Source organism: Camponotus floridanus, unplaced genomic scaffold (assembly GCF_003227725.1).
Source record: "Camponotus floridanus strain SB8 unplaced genomic scaffold, Cflo_v7.5 scaffold8, whole genome shotgun sequence".
Classification (NCBI taxonomy): domain Eukaryota; kingdom Metazoa; phylum Arthropoda; class Insecta; order Hymenoptera; family Formicidae; genus Camponotus; species Camponotus floridanus.
In genome coordinates this window covers 3,289,832-3,310,750 of record NW_020229849.1, presented here as the reverse complement: position 1 = coordinate 3,310,750, position 20,919 = coordinate 3,289,832, and the positions used below count along the sequence as shown (strand labels likewise).

The 20,919-nt window shown below is 25.8% G+C and overlaps 5 protein-coding genes across 6 annotated transcripts in view; 4 read left to right on the top strand and 1 right to left on the bottom strand.

Annotated features, from left to right (window-relative positions):
• The window catches only part of LOC105254940 (non-structural maintenance of chromosomes element 3 homolog), a 256,144-nt gene extending 236,759 nt beyond the window's left edge, over positions 1-19,385 (bottom strand). The window contains exon 1 of one of the 2 annotated variants that reach the window (XM_025414419.1): positions 19,262-19,385. The gene's annotated coding sequence lies outside the window, so the exon portion shown is untranslated. Of the gene's footprint in view, positions 1-12,407; positions 12,446-19,261 lie in introns of those variants that run through there. The other variant, XM_025414418.1, reaches the window with a different exon arrangement.
• LOC105248409 lies at positions 117-4,383 on the top strand. The gene is made up of 9 exons (XM_025414394.1): positions 117-309; positions 601-720; positions 1,525-1,642; positions 1,797-2,058; positions 2,146-2,256; positions 2,328-2,418; positions 3,280-3,416; positions 3,653-3,785; positions 4,197-4,383. The coding sequence occupies exons 1-9, from the start codon at positions 166-168 to the stop codon at positions 4,251-4,253; spliced, it is 1,173 nt and encodes a 390-aa protein (XP_025270179.1). The 5' UTR covers positions 117-165; the 3' UTR covers positions 4,254-4,383.
• On the top strand, positions 5,893-9,981 carry LOC109609779. Its single transcript, XM_025414315.1, has 9 exons — positions 5,893-6,091; positions 6,357-6,476; positions 6,764-6,881; positions 7,130-7,391; positions 7,461-7,589; positions 7,675-7,765; positions 8,664-8,797; positions 9,602-9,734; positions 9,822-9,981. The coding sequence occupies exons 1-9, from the start codon at positions 5,948-5,950 to the stop codon at positions 9,876-9,878; spliced, it is 1,188 nt and encodes a 395-aa protein (XP_025270100.1). The 5' UTR covers positions 5,893-5,947; the 3' UTR covers positions 9,879-9,981.
• LOC109609780 lies at positions 10,547-14,288 on the top strand. The gene is made up of 9 exons (XM_020026626.2): positions 10,547-11,141; positions 11,542-11,661; positions 11,802-11,919; positions 12,050-12,320; positions 12,410-12,526; positions 12,597-12,687; positions 12,864-13,009; positions 13,611-13,743; positions 14,202-14,288. Exons 1-9 carry the CDS (start codon positions 10,974-10,976, stop codon positions 14,253-14,255), a joined length of 1,218 nt encoding a protein of 405 aa, XP_019882185.2. The 5' UTR covers positions 10,547-10,973; the 3' UTR covers positions 14,256-14,288.
• On the top strand, positions 16,627-19,125 carry LOC109610625. The gene is made up of 8 exons (XM_020030135.2): positions 16,627-16,636; positions 16,773-16,890; positions 17,020-17,284; positions 17,372-17,485; positions 17,544-17,634; positions 17,808-17,953; positions 18,132-18,264; positions 18,907-19,125. The coding sequence occupies exons 3-8, from the start codon at positions 17,268-17,270 to the stop codon at positions 18,958-18,960; spliced, it is 555 nt and encodes a 184-aa protein (XP_019885694.2). The 5' UTR covers positions 16,627-16,636; positions 16,773-16,890; positions 17,020-17,267; the 3' UTR covers positions 18,961-19,125.
• Positions 19,386-20,919: the final 1,534 nt, after the last annotated feature.

The window sequence follows — 20,919 nt, the reverse complement described above, 5'->3', positions numbered from 1 at the left end:
CTTCATGTATTATTCAATATATTTTCTACTTATCAAATTAGATAAATTACTATATAATTTACACTATAAGAAAAAAGCCATGCATGAAGCGATCGATGAATCAAAGAGAGGGGGATTTACGCTTACTTCTTTTCCATCAAATTTCTGTCGACAAGTTACGGAAAGATGATCAATCTCGAGACTCAACATTTTAACATCAATCGAATTCTGTTGCTTATCATTGGTATATGGCCTTATCAACGGTCACCTCTAATTGAACTTCAATTAATTTTATTTCTTGGTACTCTGATATCTTTTATAGTATTTCAGGTGAGTCAAAGTTTATTTTATTTTGTATATTACGGAATCGTATCATACTGACGTAAAAGAAAACCAATACATTATTTTAATTCTTACTGCCCGATTTAAATATAATTATATTTTGCATAATAATTTTTTAGTAATAATTATTATATTACAATTATGTGAATTTTGCTTATTATATATATATCTCGCAAAATCATGTAATAGAATTAACGAGAAGTGGAGAATTTATAATCTATGTAATTATGTCGAATAATACAGCTTCTTCAACGACGTGAATAACATTATTATTTTCAGTTAACAACGTTTATAACATCGGAATGTACTGTGGAACTAATCTATAAAGTTTTATCTTCTGCATTATTCTTTATTTGTCTTGCAATTAAATACAATTCGTTTTGGATTAATGCCGATATTGTAAGCAAGTAAACCATTATGCATTACCAATAAACGTATCTTTGAATGCAATATACAGACTTCCATATTCGTTAATTTCGACCGATTAAGTTTATTTTTTTTTAACGATTTTTTTCTATTTTTGACCTTATAACAATATAATTGAAGAAAATGTAAAATAAAAATCTATTGGAAATTCGATCAAGAAAGGATATGGAGAACCAATCATATCATTTTCGAATGTTGCAAAGAACAAGAACATACAATATTAAAAATGGAAGGTAAAAAAGACATAGGGAACTAAAGTGAAATGTCAAGAATTAAAAATATTATCGAGCATCAATATATTCATATCGCACTACAATATAATACAAAAGGGAATCAGAAAAGAATATGAAATAAGATATGATACATATAATTGTTTATAACGTTATGTGCGGACGTTTCGACTTACTTTTAAGTCATCATCAGCGAAAATTTAAATAAAAGGAAATCAAAGAAAATTCGCAGAAATATAACGCAAATAAATATCTATATTGACATTTTTATATATACTTATTGTCGGAAGGACGCAACTAAAAGCACTAAGAATGTTATTGTAAATAATTAATAGTAACAGATTCAACGGCTCTTTGAGATTGATGGAGACCATCTCCAATTTGGGTTAGTATGCCCAAATTTGAGTGTCGTTTATATTGATGCTCGATAACTTTTTTAATTCTTGACATTTCACTTTAGTTCTCTATGTCTTTTTTACCTTTTAATTTATAATTTACAGAACACTTAATTACTAAATTGTTACATACAATATTGTTAACATTATAGTTAAGAAGTGCGCTGAAACAACTTGAAGATATATTTAATGAGATAAAAGACAAAAATGAAATCGCTATCATAAAACAGTATGGAAAAAGAGCTAAACATATAACGATTGGAATTTTATGTAAGATAATATTTCTCGATCTTTTTCATCTTAATTTAATATCTCCTTACAGTCAAATAAGTAAATTGCAACTGAGAAATTTTAAAACATTACAATTGAGAAATTTTAAAACATTAAGTGGTATTATATGTATTGATTTTAAAACCTTTTTTAGTAGTTAGCATGTGCTGTCAACTTATTTTTGTTTTGCTGTATATTTGCCCATATGTTTATTACATTATGATCCTCAACAATTCTCGATCACATTCTTCGTCATACATTACGACAGAATATTTTATTGATGAAGAAAAATATTCTTACTTAATTACGGTGCATAGACATGTAGCATGTTTAATAGGCTTACTGGCAATGGTAGCGACAGGAACTATGCTCATAACATATCTTCAACATACTTGTGCAATGCTTAAAATCGCCTGGTAAGTAAAGAAAGCAAAAATGGACATAATTTAATTTTTGATATTTTTAGACAAATAATATAATTATAACAATAAAATTATTTGTAGTTACCGTATCAAGCTGGCATTTGATATCTTACGAAATACTAATTTAAAAAATGAGCGAAGAAGTTGTAAGGACATAATTCGTGCTGTAAACATTCATAGCAACGCTATAAAGTTCATATTATTATCATTTTATTATCAAATATTTTATGCATATTATAATATATACAATTTTATATTTAAAGGCTAAGCAACTTTTTAATAACCAATTTTGAGGGGTCGTTTTTTTTCTTGATAGCAGCTGGCATAACTTGCCTGAGCTGTAATCTTCTTCGGGTAAATTTAGTAACAAATTTCTAAGAAATGCTCTATGTGTAAAATTATTAATTATTAAATTAGTTAACAAAAAATTTCCAAAGATGTAGATAAATACACAGAAAAAAGGATATTCGTGTTTTAAAAATATATTTAGTTTTAACATCGAAATCTTAAAATGAGATTATATTGCGTTAATTATAGAAAAATATAATTGCGTACTTGAATGAAGTTATTTTATACAATTCAATCAAGAAAAATATATTCTTATGATTTAAGATTTAATTTTCTTGAATGAAAAAAAACAATGTTAAATAGAAAATATTATTTTTAAATCAAAGATTATAATTTTCTTAAAGTAGAATTAAATAATTATATATTCTTGTGATAACAATTACAATATTGAAGTAAGAATATAATATTGTTAAGATATAAAATTATTAAATTCTTTTGAGAAGATTTTAGATTGCGTAAGTACGAAGCAATGGACGCGTTTAAGTTATGATAAGTTACATAAGTTTTGATTTGACACTTATTTTTTTCTGTGTAACGTAATAATTTTTTAGCGATATATTGGCAAAAAAAATCTACAAAGTCAATTGAATGCTTATATTTTTTTACAAGTATAAATTAAATTTTCATTTAATTTTTATGTGCTTCATAAAAAAAAATTATGCAAAATTCATAATTACGTATTACAGTAGATTGCAACACATTGTCATATACATATACATATACATATGTGTGTGTGTGTGTGTGTGTGTGTGTGTATACTATATATCAATTGATACTATATAATATATATGTATACATATATATATAGAACAATGTGGTACATAAGAAATCAATGATAAGCACATAATATGTGCTTATAATTTTCAGATTGCGTCATTTACCGATGACATCGGACAACTTATATTATCTCTAACATTTATAATTATCCTCTATATATACATGTTTTTATCCAATTATACTGCACAAGAAATTACAGATCACAATGAATATGTGTTTGCTACAGTGTAAGGAATATTTCAAATTTATATACAAATATATTTATTTTGCAGATACTTACAATGATAAGTTATCAACAGAGATTTCTGATAAAACTGTATTACTTTAAATAAATAAATTAATATACATTTGTATGTGTACGCATGTATGTGTATATGCGTGTGGGAGCGCACATGCATGCGTGTAATAAAAACATTATTTAAAATTTTTATCTAATTAAATTGATTAATTTATTATTTCGTAGATATAATGTACATTGGTACATAGCTCCAATACGTATACAGAAAATGATACTTTTTTTGCTGCAAAAGGGTACTAAGAGTTTTCATCTGATTCTTGGTGGAATATTTGTAGCGTCAATGCAAAGTGCCGCTTCGGTGAGAGATATATTATATAATTTTTTCAATCACATATAAATAATGAACAAAATAAAAGAAGATGCATTTTATTCACTGAACTATATATAACTGGAATGAAAACTGCCATGCTACGTACATAAGCGAACAGCGAGCTTGAGATAGATAGATTTTCGAGATTAGGTGTTTCGCTCGCATGCATCTACGCACGCTGTTTGGACAGTGCAAGCAGATTTAAAAGAACGAAGTGAGACATCTAGCTCTAACGAGTTCTCTTTCGTCTCGCGAAAGGTTATTCAGTTCCTTCATTCCAGTTTATATATAGTTATATATATAGTTTATATATAGTTTATATATAGTTTATATATAGTTATATATAGTTTATATATAGTTTATATATAGTTGATATATAGTTCAGTGATTTCTTTACAGTTACTGAACACTTCCATATCATACTTCACCGTTTTTTATTCTACCCAACATAATTAAAAGTATAACAAAGTAATTACAAATAATATCAAGTCGATTGGACTCGTATCGATCGTCTTCGAGATCCAGATTTAGCATGATTATTTTACTCGAAAGAAGAATATAGTCTTTATTTAATAGGAAAAATTATTATTACATATTAATGTATAGATAGAAGTTATAAATTTGAACGATTACAATAATAAATGTATATTAAAATATCATGTAAATTTGGAGAAAAATTATTTAGAATAAAAGAAGATGATGTTTCTATAATTAGTAGCCTTTGTTGATGAAAGCACAATCGACAAATGCATTTTAATATTAACGTTATTTAATTATATTATATGTATTAATATATATTGCCTATTAGTTATTTCAAGTTCAGAGAGAAAGAGCGGCCTGTAATAATATCGATTAAAATTTACGTTTTTTTAAAAGATCCCGCTCATTTTGAATATAAAAATGACTTTGTTCAAATTGACTAAAATTTGAAATATATTGTAATTAATTTGATAATAAATAATTTCGTAGGCAAAAAGTTTAAAAATCAAAACTATAAATAGACGATAATTATGCAGATATAGGGGGACATTTCTCTTTCTAATTTCAATAATTTCCACATATATTATTCTCAACACTCTGAATAATGTTAAAGGTTTTAGCTCGTTATTTATTAATAAGTTATCAACAAAAATTGTATAATAAACAATATATAATTTTTTTCGAATACCATGTGTATATATATTTGTCTATGTATGTGTCAAAATTGAATTTATTATCAGACACTCAGTATATATATACATATATATATATATATATATATATATATATATATGTGTGTGTGTGTGTGTGTGTGTGTGTGTGTGTGTGTGTATGTATATACTGATACATCGAATGCTATATCTTTAAATATAGACAATTTAAATGGATATATTAATAGAAACGAATGTTTAAATTTAAATTTTTATAGTAGTAAGCGGCATAAGTTGGAAAATTTAAAAAATTTATTTGAAAATATAAAATATCCAAGAATATAAGAATTTAAACACAGTAAAGCATAGTATACTAACATAGTATAATAATTTTAAACATAGTATAATAATTTAAACATAGTATAATAATTAATTTAAACATAGTATAATAATTTTTCAGTGAGGTATAACACCCTTTGATAGTACCAATTTAAACACGTTGATATACTGACATATGAAATACAATTTAGGGAAATATATATATATATATATATATATATATACTGATATATATATATATATATATATATATATATATATATATATATAGATTAAAACGATACGATATCGCGCGCAAGAAGAAACGATTGCGACTAAGCGATTTTTTTACAAAAAAGTCATAATTCGTATCTTCTCATCACATCTTGTCATAAATATCTTTCTGAGAAACTAACTTCTGTTAAATTGCTTTTATTATAGAATCGATTGTTAACTTATGAATTTGAACTTAAAAAATTTCTCAAATTACATAATTACGTAATTGCCTAATTTTGTATACAATTTTATAGAGTCCCTCTATGCATTATTCAAACTTTCCTTTTTATTGAATTAGATAATTACTGTAAAATTTACCCTATGAGAAAGAAGTCATGCTTCAAACGATCGATGAATCGAAGAGAGGGGGATATCGTGTCTGCACTATTTTTTTTCCATCAAACTTGTGTCAACAGTCACGAAAAGATGATCTGCCTTGAGACTCAACATTTTAACATCAACCGAATGTTGTTGCTTATCGTTGGCTTGTGGCCTTATCAGCGATCGTTTTTAATTGAACTTCAACTAATTTTATTTTTTGGTATTCTGATAACTTTTATCGTATTTCAGGTATATCAACGTATATATAGTATTTTATATATTACGAAATCGTGTTATAGTAAAAGAGAATTAATGTATAATTTTAATTTTAATTTCATTATATTCCATAATTATTATATTTTGTTATAATTTTTATGTTCTAATTATATAAAAAATTTTAATTGTATATTTTTTTTAAATTATTATACATAGCAAACGAAAAATTATAAATTAAAAAATTAGTAATGGAATACTATAATTTGTTCAATACGATGAATAATATTATTATTTACAGTTAACAACATTTATAACATCAGAATGCACTTTGGGCATTATCAATAAAGTTTTATCTTCTTCATTTTTTTTTATTTGTCTATTAATTGAATACAATTCATTTTGGATTAACACCGATATAGTAAGCGTAAAACTATCATGCATCACTGATGAATACATCTTCGAACGCAATATACATATATGGGCTTTCGTATTCGTTACTCTTGATCAACAAAGTTTATTTTTTCTTAACATATTGTTTTATTTCTATATTTGATTATCATAATGTAGGTGTACACTAAAAAAAATATCTACTAGACAAACTGATTTGAATCTGATGAAGTAAGAGTATGAAAGCCCAATTACAATCTTTTAGAAAGTTACAAACAAAAATGGCAGTACAATATTATTAACATGATTATTATACAGTTAAAGATTGCGTTGAAACAACTTCAAGAAGTGTGTAATGAGATAAAAAACAAAAATGAAATTGCTATCATAAAAAAGTATGGAAGCCAAGCTAAATGTATAACAATTGGACTTATATGTAAGATATGTGACATTTCTTGTGTGTGTGTGTGTGTGTGTGTGTGTGTGTGTGTGTGTGTGTGTGTGTGTGTGTGTGTGTGTGTGTGTGTGTGTGTGTGTGTGTGTGTGTGTGAGACTTTCCTTATATTTTAATTTAATATGTTCTTACATTCAAATAAATAAATTGCAATTGAAATAAGAAATTTTTAAAAATTAAAGAATATTAATATCTATTAATTTACATGATTATTTTGAAATTTTTCTTAGTACTTGTAATATGCTTTCAATTCATTTTTATTCTGCTATATATTTGGCCATATATTCGTCACATTATGATCCTCAACAATTCTCAATCACATTCGCCGCCGCATATTATAACAGAATATTTTATTGATCAAGAAAAATATTCTTATTTAATTACGGTGCATAGACATGCAGCATGTTTAATAGGCTCACTGGCAATGCTTGCGACAGGAACTATGCTTATAACATATGTTCAACATATCTGCGCAATGTTTAGCATTGCCTGGTAAGTAACAATAACAAAAATGTGTATAACAATTTAAATGATATTTTTAAATAAGTAATATAATTATAGCAATAATGTTATTGACAGTTACCGTATCAAACTAGCAATTGATATCTCACATGAAAATAATTCCAAAAATGATCAAAAAAGTTATAAAGACATAATTCATGCTATAAACATTCATCGCAACGCTATAAAGTTTGCATTATCATAATAACGTTGGTATTATATTAATAACAAGTGTTTAATACACATAGTAATATATACTTTTTCATGTTTCAAGGCTTTTGAATATTTTAGTATCCAACTTTCAGGGATCGTATATTTTCTTGATAGCAGCTGGTACAATTTCTGCGAGCTGTAATCTTTTTCGGGTAAATTTTGTGTGCAATTTCTTGAACGAGAAGTGTGGCATTTCATAAATTTAAAATTAATCAATTTTTTACACTCCAAAGATGAGAAGAAATAATTTATTAATTATTTCTTCTCATCTTTGGAGTGTAAAAAAATTTATTAATTATTGATTAAAAATTGGTGAGTAAAACGCGGTAATTGGAGCTCATGGAGAAGAAAAAAAACATCTTTCTTTTAGTTATTAATACGTTTTAAAATATTAATTATTTAATACACGTATTAAACACGAATCATTTTTTGATCCACCTTCAGATTGACATTAATATTAGACATTAATATTACGCATTATAATATTATATATTATTGTCTAATATTCTCTAATGCGTAATATTACTATCACACTGAAAATGGATCAAAGAAGTAAATAAAACATTTAATGCATGTATGGTAACGAATATTTTGAAATATATAATAATTAAAATATATTAGTAATTAAAAGAAAAAAAATATTTTTTTCCTTTTTTCTTGCACTTCAATTATCATATCTTGGCTCTTACTTGCCAATTTTTAATTAATTTTAATTAATTGTAATTATTTGAGTCAATTTTTTAATTTAATAATAAAATGGTTTTCTAGTAATATATCAGTTAGAGACGTATGAAATTTATTGTATACTTATGTTTTCTTACAAATGTAAACTATATTTACGCCAGATAAATGCATTCTTAGAAAATTATGCAAAACCTCGTAATTATATAAACTACATAGTAGATAACATTATATTACTCAACATGAATTTTATTATTTATTTTAATCTATTTAATTTAATCTATTGACATATCTTAAAATAATATGCATAGGATAGTGTGATGCGTAAGAAGCAAATGATATGCGTAACATTTAATTCATAATTTTCAGTTTATGTCATTTATCAGCATAGAGCAACTTATACTATCTTTACTTTTTTTAAGTATCCTTTATGTATACTCATTTATATCCAATTATATGGCACAACAAATTACAGACCACCATGAGTATATATTTATTACAGTGTAAGAAAAATTTTATATATGAATGTAATTGTTTTTTAAAATATTTATGTTTATATATTTCGAACGATATTAGTTTAGTTTTCATTTCTACATGTTGACAGTTATTTAACTAAACTGAAAAGTATTCTAAACACATCATGAACACCTGCAAATAGATGATTATTACTGGACATTCTGTGTAGTATAGAAAAGAGATTATTTGTAATATTTCAAATAAAAATAGTTGTATTCAATGCAAAATAAAATTGTGTCTTTGGCTAATACAGTATTTCTATTCATTTTTTATACATATTGTATTTTTATTAATACTTTTTTATAAGAAAAGATAATAGAAAATCTTCGTTGCAAGCGCTATTGAATTTTAAGTTATGACGAGTTCGGAACACTTCTCGGTTCAATCTTTTGTGACCGAATTAATTTTTATTTCCTTTATTACTATAATAATTGTTATTGTTTCGAAAATGCATACTAAATGAACTAGTATTTTTAGTTTTCCCTTATTTTTTATAGTTTGATTACCGTAAACTCGGGAAGTAAAATTGTGTAGGTGGGACATATGTATATATCTCACTGGTCACGAAAAAGTTAAATAACTGCCAACGTTTAAAAAACATAAGCCAAACTAACATTAGGAATATATCTATTATAAATCAAAATTGTCGACTTCTGATAAAATTAATATTCTTTGGAAAAAAGGAAATAATTATGCATGTGTATGTGTTTATATATGCGTGTGTAAAAGAAATTATCTATTATACTAAACTATATACCTAATTAAAATATTTTTAATTTATTATTTCGTAGATATACTGTTCGTTGGTATATGGCTCCAATACATATACAAAAAATGGTACTTTTTTTGTTGCAAAGGGGTATTAAAAGTTTACATGTGACTCTCGGTGGAATATTTGTAGGATCCATACAAAGTTTCGCTTCGGTGAGAGATATATATCGCGATATATTATAATTTTTTTAATCATATATAAATAGTGAACAAAATAAAATGTGATGTATTTCATTACAGTTGACGAGCACTTCTATATCATATTTTACAGTTCTTTATTCTACTATGCATGATTAAAAGGATAATAAAATAATTATAAATTATATCAAACCGATTAGATTCGTATCAATTATCTTCGAGATTTAGGAGTAGCATAATTACAACACTCGAACAAAATAGCTATTGAATAAAAAAAAATTGAATGATAACAATAGTGAATTTAATATAAATGTGTAGAAAAATATAATTTTAGAAAAATTATATAGAAAGAAAAAAAGACAATGTTTTTATAATTAGTATCCTTTGCTGGTTGCGTAAAAGCGCAGTTATGGAATATATTTTATTTTTAATATTATTTATAATTTTTATATTATCTAGTTATTATTCAGAAGAGAGCAATTTTTTTATAATAATAAATATTATATAAAATTTATGAATATAAATTTATAAATATTAAATTTATAAAATTTTTTATAAATATAAATATAATATAAAATTTATAATAATAAATTAAACTACATATTTTCTGGGTGTGAAGAGAGAAATTAAAACACAATATTATTAATAAACTATTTAATAAGAGCGGGATAATATTTCTTTTCTTCTCTCCCTCTCAACTATTTTATAAACAAATGCTTGGCTAACCAGTAAGTAGAAATATTATAATGTTTATAAGCGCAAATGTGTATAAAATAATATAAATTCTTTTATAAAATTTTTATATTTACCAATATGAAATAATAACTAATACGTCGATGTTTTAAATGAAACGATTGGTATATTTTTTGTGTTAAAGATGACTGTATCTGACGAGTAGACGGACTAGAATAAAGTATGATAAAATATATCGCTGTGCAGAATGTTCTATACGCATATGCCGTTTATTATTAAGAGAAACTTTTTCATGATCCCCTATGGGAAATAAACATGTGTCATATTTCCGCCGGCATCGAAATCGATTCCTTAATTATATCCCTTTCATAAGGGAAGGTGTAAATTTTCGAATGTTTCGGTCTCACGGCGATAATACATATTGCACTCTGTATTTAACTTAAATATAGAGCAATTTGCAATTTGAGCAATTTAAGAGTAAATTGAAGCCCTATAGCATAATTTTCTCAATTGAATAGAAAGAAGGGAATAAACGAACCCGTTATTTTTTTGCATTATCAAATGCATCTCGATGCCCGCGGAAAGATGATCTGCATTGACTGTTTACATATCAGCCTTAATCGAAAGCTGCTACTCGCAGTCGGTCTATGGCCTTATCAACAATCGAAATTCGTTCGATTTCAATTAATTCTGCTTTTTGCTATTTTGACGTCCTTCATTATATTTCAGGTACGCCTTCATTTCTAATTACATCGCTATAAATAAATTAATTTACTTAACTGTTAGTTTATTAATTTTGTTTGTCACAACTTTTCTCATCTTGCATTTGAATATAATCATACCATAATATGTTTTTTATATAATATAAATAATTTAAAAAAATGCACATTTTTTAATTCTTATTTGTACTTCTTAATTCTTAACTTATACTTGTATATGGAGAAGGAATTTTTTATTAAATTATGCATATATATAAATATATTTATATATATACATATATATATGAGATATTTATCATCTAAGACATGTATTTTCCTAATTGCATAATAAAATAATAATATAAAATTTATAAATAAAATATAATATTTATAAATAAAATATAATTGAATATTAAATTATTATTTTTTAGTTTACAGCATTTATGACATCAAAATGTACTCCTGATCTTATCATCAACGTATTATCTTCTGCATTATTTTATATTATGTTTCTTATTAAGTACAGTTTTTTTCATATTAATATTGAAGTTGTAAGTAAATCTTACATTACATATCGTATTCGTGCGTGTACACAGATAAACATTTAGAAGAAAAATTTTTATATAAAAATAATATAAATATACATTTTTTTCCCCAAATTTGATAACGAAATATTGTATAAAAACGACAGGCGAAGTGTTTGTTGGAGCAATTGCAGAATATCTATAACGAGTTAACGGACAAGAATGAAATTAGAATTATAAAAAAGTACGGCATTTACGCAAAACGTTACACAGCTGGTTTAATACGTAAGACAGTTGCTTTTGGCTTTCATTTCAATGTTAAATGCTTTATGTTTTATTTAAAAGTAATTAGTACATCTCTGCAGTAAACCTTCTGACCTAGTGTGTATGTTATTGATTTTAAAACGTTCTGTAGTGGTTGTCATATTTTCTGCACCCGGTCTAATTTTGTATCCATTCTGGCCGTATTTTTTCAACATCCTCTTATCTATAAATGTGTCTCGATCACATCTCTCGCTGAAAAAGATGTATGTCACCGAGTATTTTGTCGATCAGAAAAAATACTTTTATTTGATTTTGTTGCACGCAAACGCGGCTCTATACGTAGGAGTATTCACAATACTAGCGATAGGAACGATATTTATAGTCTATCAACAGCATGCCTGCGGAATGTTTCGAATCGCCAGGTAAGAAGATAAAATACAGAAACTCCGAATTTTTTTTAAATCGGAAAATTTGAAGGAATTATATAATTATGATAAAAAATCGCTTACAGTTATCGCATCGAGAAAGCAATGGCGGTCGATATTTCACAGAAAGGCAACCTGCGAAACAGAAATTTGATTTACAAGGAATTAATTCGCGCCGTGGATATGCATCGCGAAGCCATGAGGTGAATATGCAATGAATAACAAGTGTAAAACTATGAATAATGCTCCTTTCTTTCTTTTTCTCTCTCGTAGATTTTCGGACTCTGCGGTATCCAGATTTAAAGTGATGTATTCTCTTATGATATTAGTTGGGGTAATTAGCGGAAGTTTAAATTTCTTTCGAGTAAGTTTTATTTTTTCCTCGAAATGCTCTGTAAACTTTATCATAGGTTCAATTATTTTCAAGTTTTTTTAAATTATTATTGAATCTTTTCACCAATCACTTTTGTCGAATTGAAAATTCTATTACAAATTAACGATCAGTTCATAACATAGATTGTAATTGCACTCCCGCTTTAGATTTTTCAGGCGCTGTCATTCGGATATGATGCTGAGGAACTTCTGTTACCGTTAATATCTGTGTCTACTTATTTATCGATCATATTTGTAGGCAACTATATCGCGCAAGAAATTATGGATCACAATAATGATGTGTTTATTTCTGCGTAAGAAAAATATACATATTTACCATGCATAAATCGTACGCGTATTTATTTTGCGGATTGTAAAGAAATAAACGAATAATGATTATTATAATTCAAAGAAAGGAAATAATGAATGTAGTGTACGTGTGTAATAATGATAAAAATAATTATGTTAGTTTTCTCTAATCATTAATTTGTGTCAATATAAATAAATTTGAATTTCAGGATTAATAGGAACCAAATGTGATGAGATTATAATCGAAAAATTAATTTTTCTCTAAAACTCATTATGTGCACATGTCATAAACTCTTCTTGGCTTATTGTGAATATATATTTCAATTCGAAACTTTTAGCAAACTCCTGTTTATTGCCTGTAGAAAGGTATTCCCTTAAAGATGTAAAGAGAGAGATTTATTAAAAATCTCAAATAAAGACATATATGTATATTCATACTTGACATATGAACCAAAACAAATTCATGCTTTGTACATTCAGTTTTAGAGAAAAATTAATTGACGCATTATCATCCTTCATTTGACTTTTATTAGCTGCAAAATTCAAATTTCTGTTTTTACATACACAGCCATTTAATCTCACGATTATTAATTTGTCATCATTTAGATATAATATTCAGTGGTATGCAGCTTCCGTAAACGTACAGAAGATGATACTATTTCTATTGCAAAGAAGTACCAAGGTTTTCAATATAAATATTGCTGGGTTGTTTGTGGGTTCATTAGAAGGTGCAGCTACGGTAAGAGATATGTGTAACAAATACAATGTGTTTGATATGAGTATATACATTCAGATATTTTTTGAAATAATGGAGTTAAAACAGAGATTTGTATGGCATTTTACAATAAATTTGGTTATAAGATATTTTATAATAAATTCGATAAAATGTGTAACAAAATGAGATATTTAATTATCGTTCATAAAATATTGTCATTGTCGCTTTTAGGCATAAACGCAAAAATAAGATATCTTCAATTAAAAAATGATTATTAGTTTTTATTTAAAACTTTTAAATTTTCTTATTACTATCATTACGTAAATTTTCTGAAACAACTTAACTTTTATTCGAAACATTTTTTATTTTATTATTATATAAAAAAGTAACTGAATGTATACGCTTAGACCAAATACTGTAACTCGGAAAAGTAAAATATGTTTAAGTTTAAGTAAAACGAGAAAATGTACATTTCATTACAGTTGTTGAGTACCATAATGTCGTACTTCACCGTACTTTACTCTACACGGATGTAACACAAAATGTGTCAATTAATTTAGTTTAGTTTAATTTAGTTTTTCGAATAATAATAGTGGAAATAGTTAATTAATTAACACAAATGATATTAATTATTATCAACAAAGCGGCTTAATTAACCGATGAATAATACTGTAATAGATGTTACTAAGGAAATAGGAAAGCATATAAATGGTGTTTGAAGTAAATTGTGAAAACATGTACTCTTTACCTATAAGAAATTAATAATAATACACATATCATAGGGAGTAAGACATATTAACGTTTGCATCATCATAAACTAACGCCACCGAGCGCATCAGTAATTCTGTCAAGATATAAGATTCCTTCAGAGGTATTTTATGACAAATATAAACATCCATCAATGTTATTATTGTATAACTGTGTGTAATGTCGCGAATGTGTGAAATAAGATTATGTACAAAACTAAAAAAAGACAAGATTTTCAATATTAAAACTACAAAAAATATAGAAAGTCCTGAATTATAGTCACAAAGATCTTACAAGTCTTTTGTCGATAATAATTTTATAATTGATAAATTGATGCATGATGAATCGAATGTTCCTTTCTAAAGTGAAATAACTCTTACACACGCAAGGATAAAAAAACACATAAGAAATCGTGTCACCGTGTCACTGGAAAAGAAATAACTACGCTTGCGCAAACTTCGATCGAGAAGTACCCCTCATTTATATTATTCATGTAAAACAAATACTTGTCAAATTTCTTTCCACGTGAAATCAATCGTTCAATCATCTCTTTTTTAATAAAATTGTTAAATTATAAAAACTTCGTCTCTATTATTCTGTATTGTTAATTTACATTGAATTGCGTAATTCAAAATTATTATAAAATTCTTATAAAATATTTTTATACTAACCAAAAGTAAAAAAAAAATTTCCAGATGACAAAAATACAAGTAGAAAGCAATAAAAATAATTGATGATTCGAATATTATATCATGCAATATCATGTTATAAATTTTTAAGATAGAGAAAACCTTAGGATGTAACTTATTTTTGTATTTCTCGCTTGTAATTCTTTCTAACATTATCATTTCACTGATTATAAATATGAAAAATAAAAACAAATAATAACAAATGATAATTACACGATTTTCGATTTGTCGAAGTTCACTGTTTAGAAATAAGAAAGCATTTTTTATTACATTATTATTTCTATCTATTAATATGTCGATGTTTTAAATGGAACAACTGATGCTCTAGTGGATAGTCCATCATTTACAAGTGCAAGCACTAGACTAAAGCGAGTTGATAATACATCGTTGCAAAGTGTCAAATGCGCATGTGCAACTTACTTATAAGAGAAATGAAGAGAAATTCTTTCATGGAGTTGGAATGGATGTTTATTTATGGGAAATAAACATGTGTTATATTTCCGCCAACATCAAAATCGATTACTTAATTACACACTCCATCGCGAGGAAAGGTATATATAATTCCACATGTTTTTTTTAAAATGATCTCACGATGATATTATGCTGCATTTACATGAAATCAAGCGATTTAGAATTCATAATAGTAAAATAAAGCTATAACATAAATGGCCAATCTAAGGAAAATTGGTTGATCGAAGGGAATGAACAAAATAATATTTTTTCGTTAAATTTATTTTGATGTTCGCGGAGAGATGATCTGGATCGACTGTTTATATATCAACATTAATCGAATTCTGCTACTTTCGGTCGGTTTATGGCCTTATCAGCAATCGAAACTCGTTGCATTTCAATTAATCCTGTTTTCTGCTATTTTGACAACTTGTATTATATTTCAGGTACGTCTATATTTTTAATTGTACGAATAAACAAATAATTTACTGTTAGTTTTATTTACTGTAATTTTCCATTTTGGTTGCAAACATATTAATGTAATTATTTTCATCTTACACTCTTTTATTCTTTAACGTTAAATACATGTACACATACATACATACGTACATACATACATATATATATATATATATATATATATAAACAAATTTATTTTTAATATTTCCAATATATATAAATACAAATATGTATGTGTATATATATATATTTACATATATTAGAAATATTGAGAGTAAATTTATATTTTTATATATATATATATATATATATATATATATATAAATTAATCTGATTATAAATTACAAGTCCTAAATCATATATATATACATGATTTAGGACTTGTAATTTATAATCAAATTAAAAGTAATAATTTAATACAAATAATAGAATATAAAATAATTTATTTGCAGTTTACAACACTTTTAACTTCAAAATGTACTTCGAATCTTTTGATCGATGTTTTTTCTTCTGCATCATTTTACATTATTTTTGTTATTAAATACAGTTGGTTTAGAATTAACATTAATATTGTAAGTAAACAGAAATTTTGCACAGCACATTTGTGTGAGTACACAAACAAACATTTCACAAAAATAAATTTTATCATAATATGAATATATCTCTTCTCTAAATTTAATTAAAATAATACGGTATAAAAAACGATAGGTAAAATATTTATTGGAACAACTGCAGAAGATCTATAATCAATTGACAAACGAAAATGAAATTTGTATTATAAGAAAGTATGGCAACTATGGAAAAAGTTACACCATTGGATTAATACGTAAGACAAATTTTTTTGGACTTTCGTTAAATGTTAAGCATATATGTTTTGTTTGAATGAAATTAGTAAATTTATGTAGTAAATTTTTTCACATAGTGCATGTGTTATTGATTATTAAACGTTCTATAGTGATTGCCATATTAGTTATACCCGTTCCACTTTCGTATCCATTTTGGCTGTACTTTCTTGATACTCCAGTAACTATAAATGACTCTCGATCACGGTTTCCGCTTCCGCATAATACTGAGTACTTTGTCGATCAAAAAAAATACTTCTATTGGATTTTATTGCATGCAAACGCAGCTCTATTAATAGGAATAGTTACAATATTAGCGACAGGATCTATATTTATAGTCTATCTACAATATGCCTGCGGAATGTTCCGAATCGCCAGGTAAGAAGATAAAATGCAGAAACTATGAATTTTTGAAAATATGAAGATTTAAGAGAAATATATAAATGGAAAAAGAATCGTTTGCAGTTATCGTATCGAACAATCACTAGTTGATATTTCACGAAAAGGCAATCTACAAAACAATAATTTGATTTACAAGAAATTGATTCGTGCCGTGGTTATGCATCGCGAAGCCATGAGGTGAATATTTCATGAATAATACATAGATATATGCGTAATGCTCTCTTTTTTTTCAAAGATTCTCAGACTCATCCATATCTAGATTTAAAGTAATGTTCTCCTTTATGATAGCAGTCGGAGTGATTAGTACAAGTCTCAATCTTTATCGCGTAAGTCTTAAATTTTCTCTTAAAAGTACATTTATAAACATTATCGTGGAATCAGTTACTATTAAATTTTCCAATAACTATTAAATTTTCATTGATTATTCTGTCTGATTCGAAATTCCATTTGAAATTAATGCTCAGCTCTTACTAATTTTATTATTACACTTGCATTTTAGATTTCTCAGATACTGTCATTCGGATATGATGTCAAGAAACTTTTATTTCCTTTAATACGTGTGATAATTTTCATGTTCTACATGTTTATAGGAAATTATGTTGCGCAAAAAATTATAGACCATAATAATGTTGTGTTTGCCACTGCGTAAGGAAAATATCTATACCATACAATCATGTACGCGAACTCGTTCTGCCAATTATAAAAATAGAATTATAATTATACTATAATTAAAAAGAAACGAATATAATGTGCGTGTGGAATACAAAAGTAATTATCAAATTTTTTTACGCATCTCCAATTAAATTAATTTGTCGTTATGTAGATACAATATTCGGTGGTATGCAACTTCTTTAAACGTACAAAAGATGATTCTATTCCTATTACAAAGAAGAACCAAGGTTTTTTCTTTAAATATTGCTGGATTATTTGTGGGATCATTAGAGGGTGCAGCTATGGTAAGAGATACATTACAATATATAATATGTTTATTTCAAATGTATAAAGTCTGTTAAATTTTTTAAATAATAGTGTTATAAAATAGAGTATTTGGAATAAGGCTCACTTTGTTTAAAAAGATTTATATAAGGACTATGTATATTTATATATAATAAATATATATAGAAGTTTTTAATTCTTTTTTGATGTTATGACGATTCTATTTTTAAAATCGAAAAATATATGCATTTTATTTTAATCTTATATAGTATTTTATGGGAAAGTCGATAACTTACAATAAAGTAAGATTTTCACTAGTCGTTAGAAATATCTTCATTTATGTTGTTTTTATATGAGGGGAGAGACAAAATATCTCTTATAAAAAATTGTTTATGAGTCTTAATTTTAAATATTATTAAAAATTATTTATTATATTATTACATAAATCTTCTTAAACAAAATAACTAATATTCTTTTTACTTATCATTTCTTTTTAACAAATATTTTTTTATAACATTATTATTTAAAAGATTATTTGAATGTATACATTTAATCTAAACATGGTATATTATGAAAAAAAGTATTTATTTATTGTAAAATATATTTAATTATTAAATAAAACAAGTAACATGAAAAAAAAGAAAATATAAATCTCATTACAGTTGTTGAGTAGCGAAATATCATACTTCACCGTTCTTTACTCGATGCAGACTTGATACAAGATGTATTAGTTACTAATTTAATTGAATTAAAATAGTCAAAATAACTAGTGGTTCATCACAAATAATATAATTTATTATTCACAAAATACTAGTGGATCGATAAATGAAACTGTAATCTAAGTATCTAATTGTTAAGGAAATAAAAAAGCATATAAAACAATGTTGACAGTAAATTAAAAAAAACATGTTCTTTTTATCTTGTTATTATAACAATTCATTATTGTATAACAAATTAATAGCATCTAAACTACATGGAGCAAAACTGAAACGCGTTGAAATGTCATCATGAACTTACAAGCGTAACAGTAATTCCGTTAAGATATAAGATTCCTTGTTCAGAGCTATTCTATAACAAATATAAGCTTTCATCGACGTATTATTGTAAAAGTGCAAGTAATGTGAAATAAGATTACGTACAAAACTAAAAAAAAGAAGATTTTTAATATCGAACACTTCAAAAAAATATAGAAAGTTCCGAATTATAGTGATAAAGCTCCTTCATATTTTACTGATAATAATTTTATAATTGATAAGTCGATGCATGATGAATTAAAAGTTGCTTTCCAAAGTGAAATAACTCTTATACGCGCAAGGATAAAACACGTGAGAAATCGTGTTATCATGTTACTGGGAAAGAAATAACTACGCTTGCGCAAAGTTCGATCGCAAAGTTACCCCTCATTTTTATTATTCATATATGTGAAACAAATACTTGTCAAATTTCATTCCACGTGAAATCAAACGTTTAATCATCCCTTCTTTGATAAAATTGTTAAATTATAAAAACTTTGTTTACATTATTCTGTATTCTAATTATCACTGAATTACATAATGCAAAATTATTATAAAATTATTATAAAATATTTTTTATACTAACCAAAATTACAGAAATTCGCAGATGACAAAAATACAAGTAAAAAGTAATAAAAATATTTGATGATACAAATATCAAATCATACAATCAGGTTATAAATTTTTAAGATAAGAAAATATTAGCATGTAACTTTTTTCTGTATTTCTCGCTTGTAATTCTTTCTAACATTATTATTTCACTGGTTAAAAATATGAAAAATAAAAATGAATGATAACAAATGACAATTACAATCACGATTTTTGATTTGTCGAAGTTTACTGTTTGGAAATAAGAAAGCATTCTTTGTTACATTATTAGTTGTATCTATTAATATGTCGATATTTTAAATGGAACAATTGATGCTCTAGTGGATAGTCCATCACTTACAAGTGCAAGCACTAGACTAAAGCGAATTGATAATACATCGTTGCAAAGTGTCAAATACGCATGTGCGATTTATTTATAAGAGAAATGAAGAGAAATTCTTTCATGGAGTTATTATTTATGGGAAATAAACATGTGTTATATTTCCGCCAACATCAAAATCGATTACTTAATTATACAGTATATCGCGAGGAATGGTGTATAATACCACATGTTTCTTTAAAATGATTTCACGATTATATTACGCTACATTTATATGAAATCAAGCAAATTGCATTAAAATATAGAATAGTAAAATAAAGCTATAGTACAATTGGTCAATCTAAGGGAAATTGGTTGATAGAAAGGAATGAACAAAACAATACTTTCTTTCGCGTCAAATTTATTTTGATGTTCGCGAAGAGATGATCTGGATCGATTGTTTATACATCAACATTAATCGAATTCTGTTACTCTCGGTTGGTTTGTGGCCTTATCAGCAATCAAAACTCGTTGCATTTCAATTAATTCTGTTTTTTGCTATTTTGACAACCTGTGTTATATTTCAGGTACGTTTATAATTTTAATTGTACGAATGAACAAATAATTTACTGTTAGTTTTATTTATTGTAATATTTCATTTTCGTTGCAAACATATTATTGTAATTATTCTCTTTTTACATTCTTTCATTCTATAACGTTAAATACATACATACACACACACACACATATATATA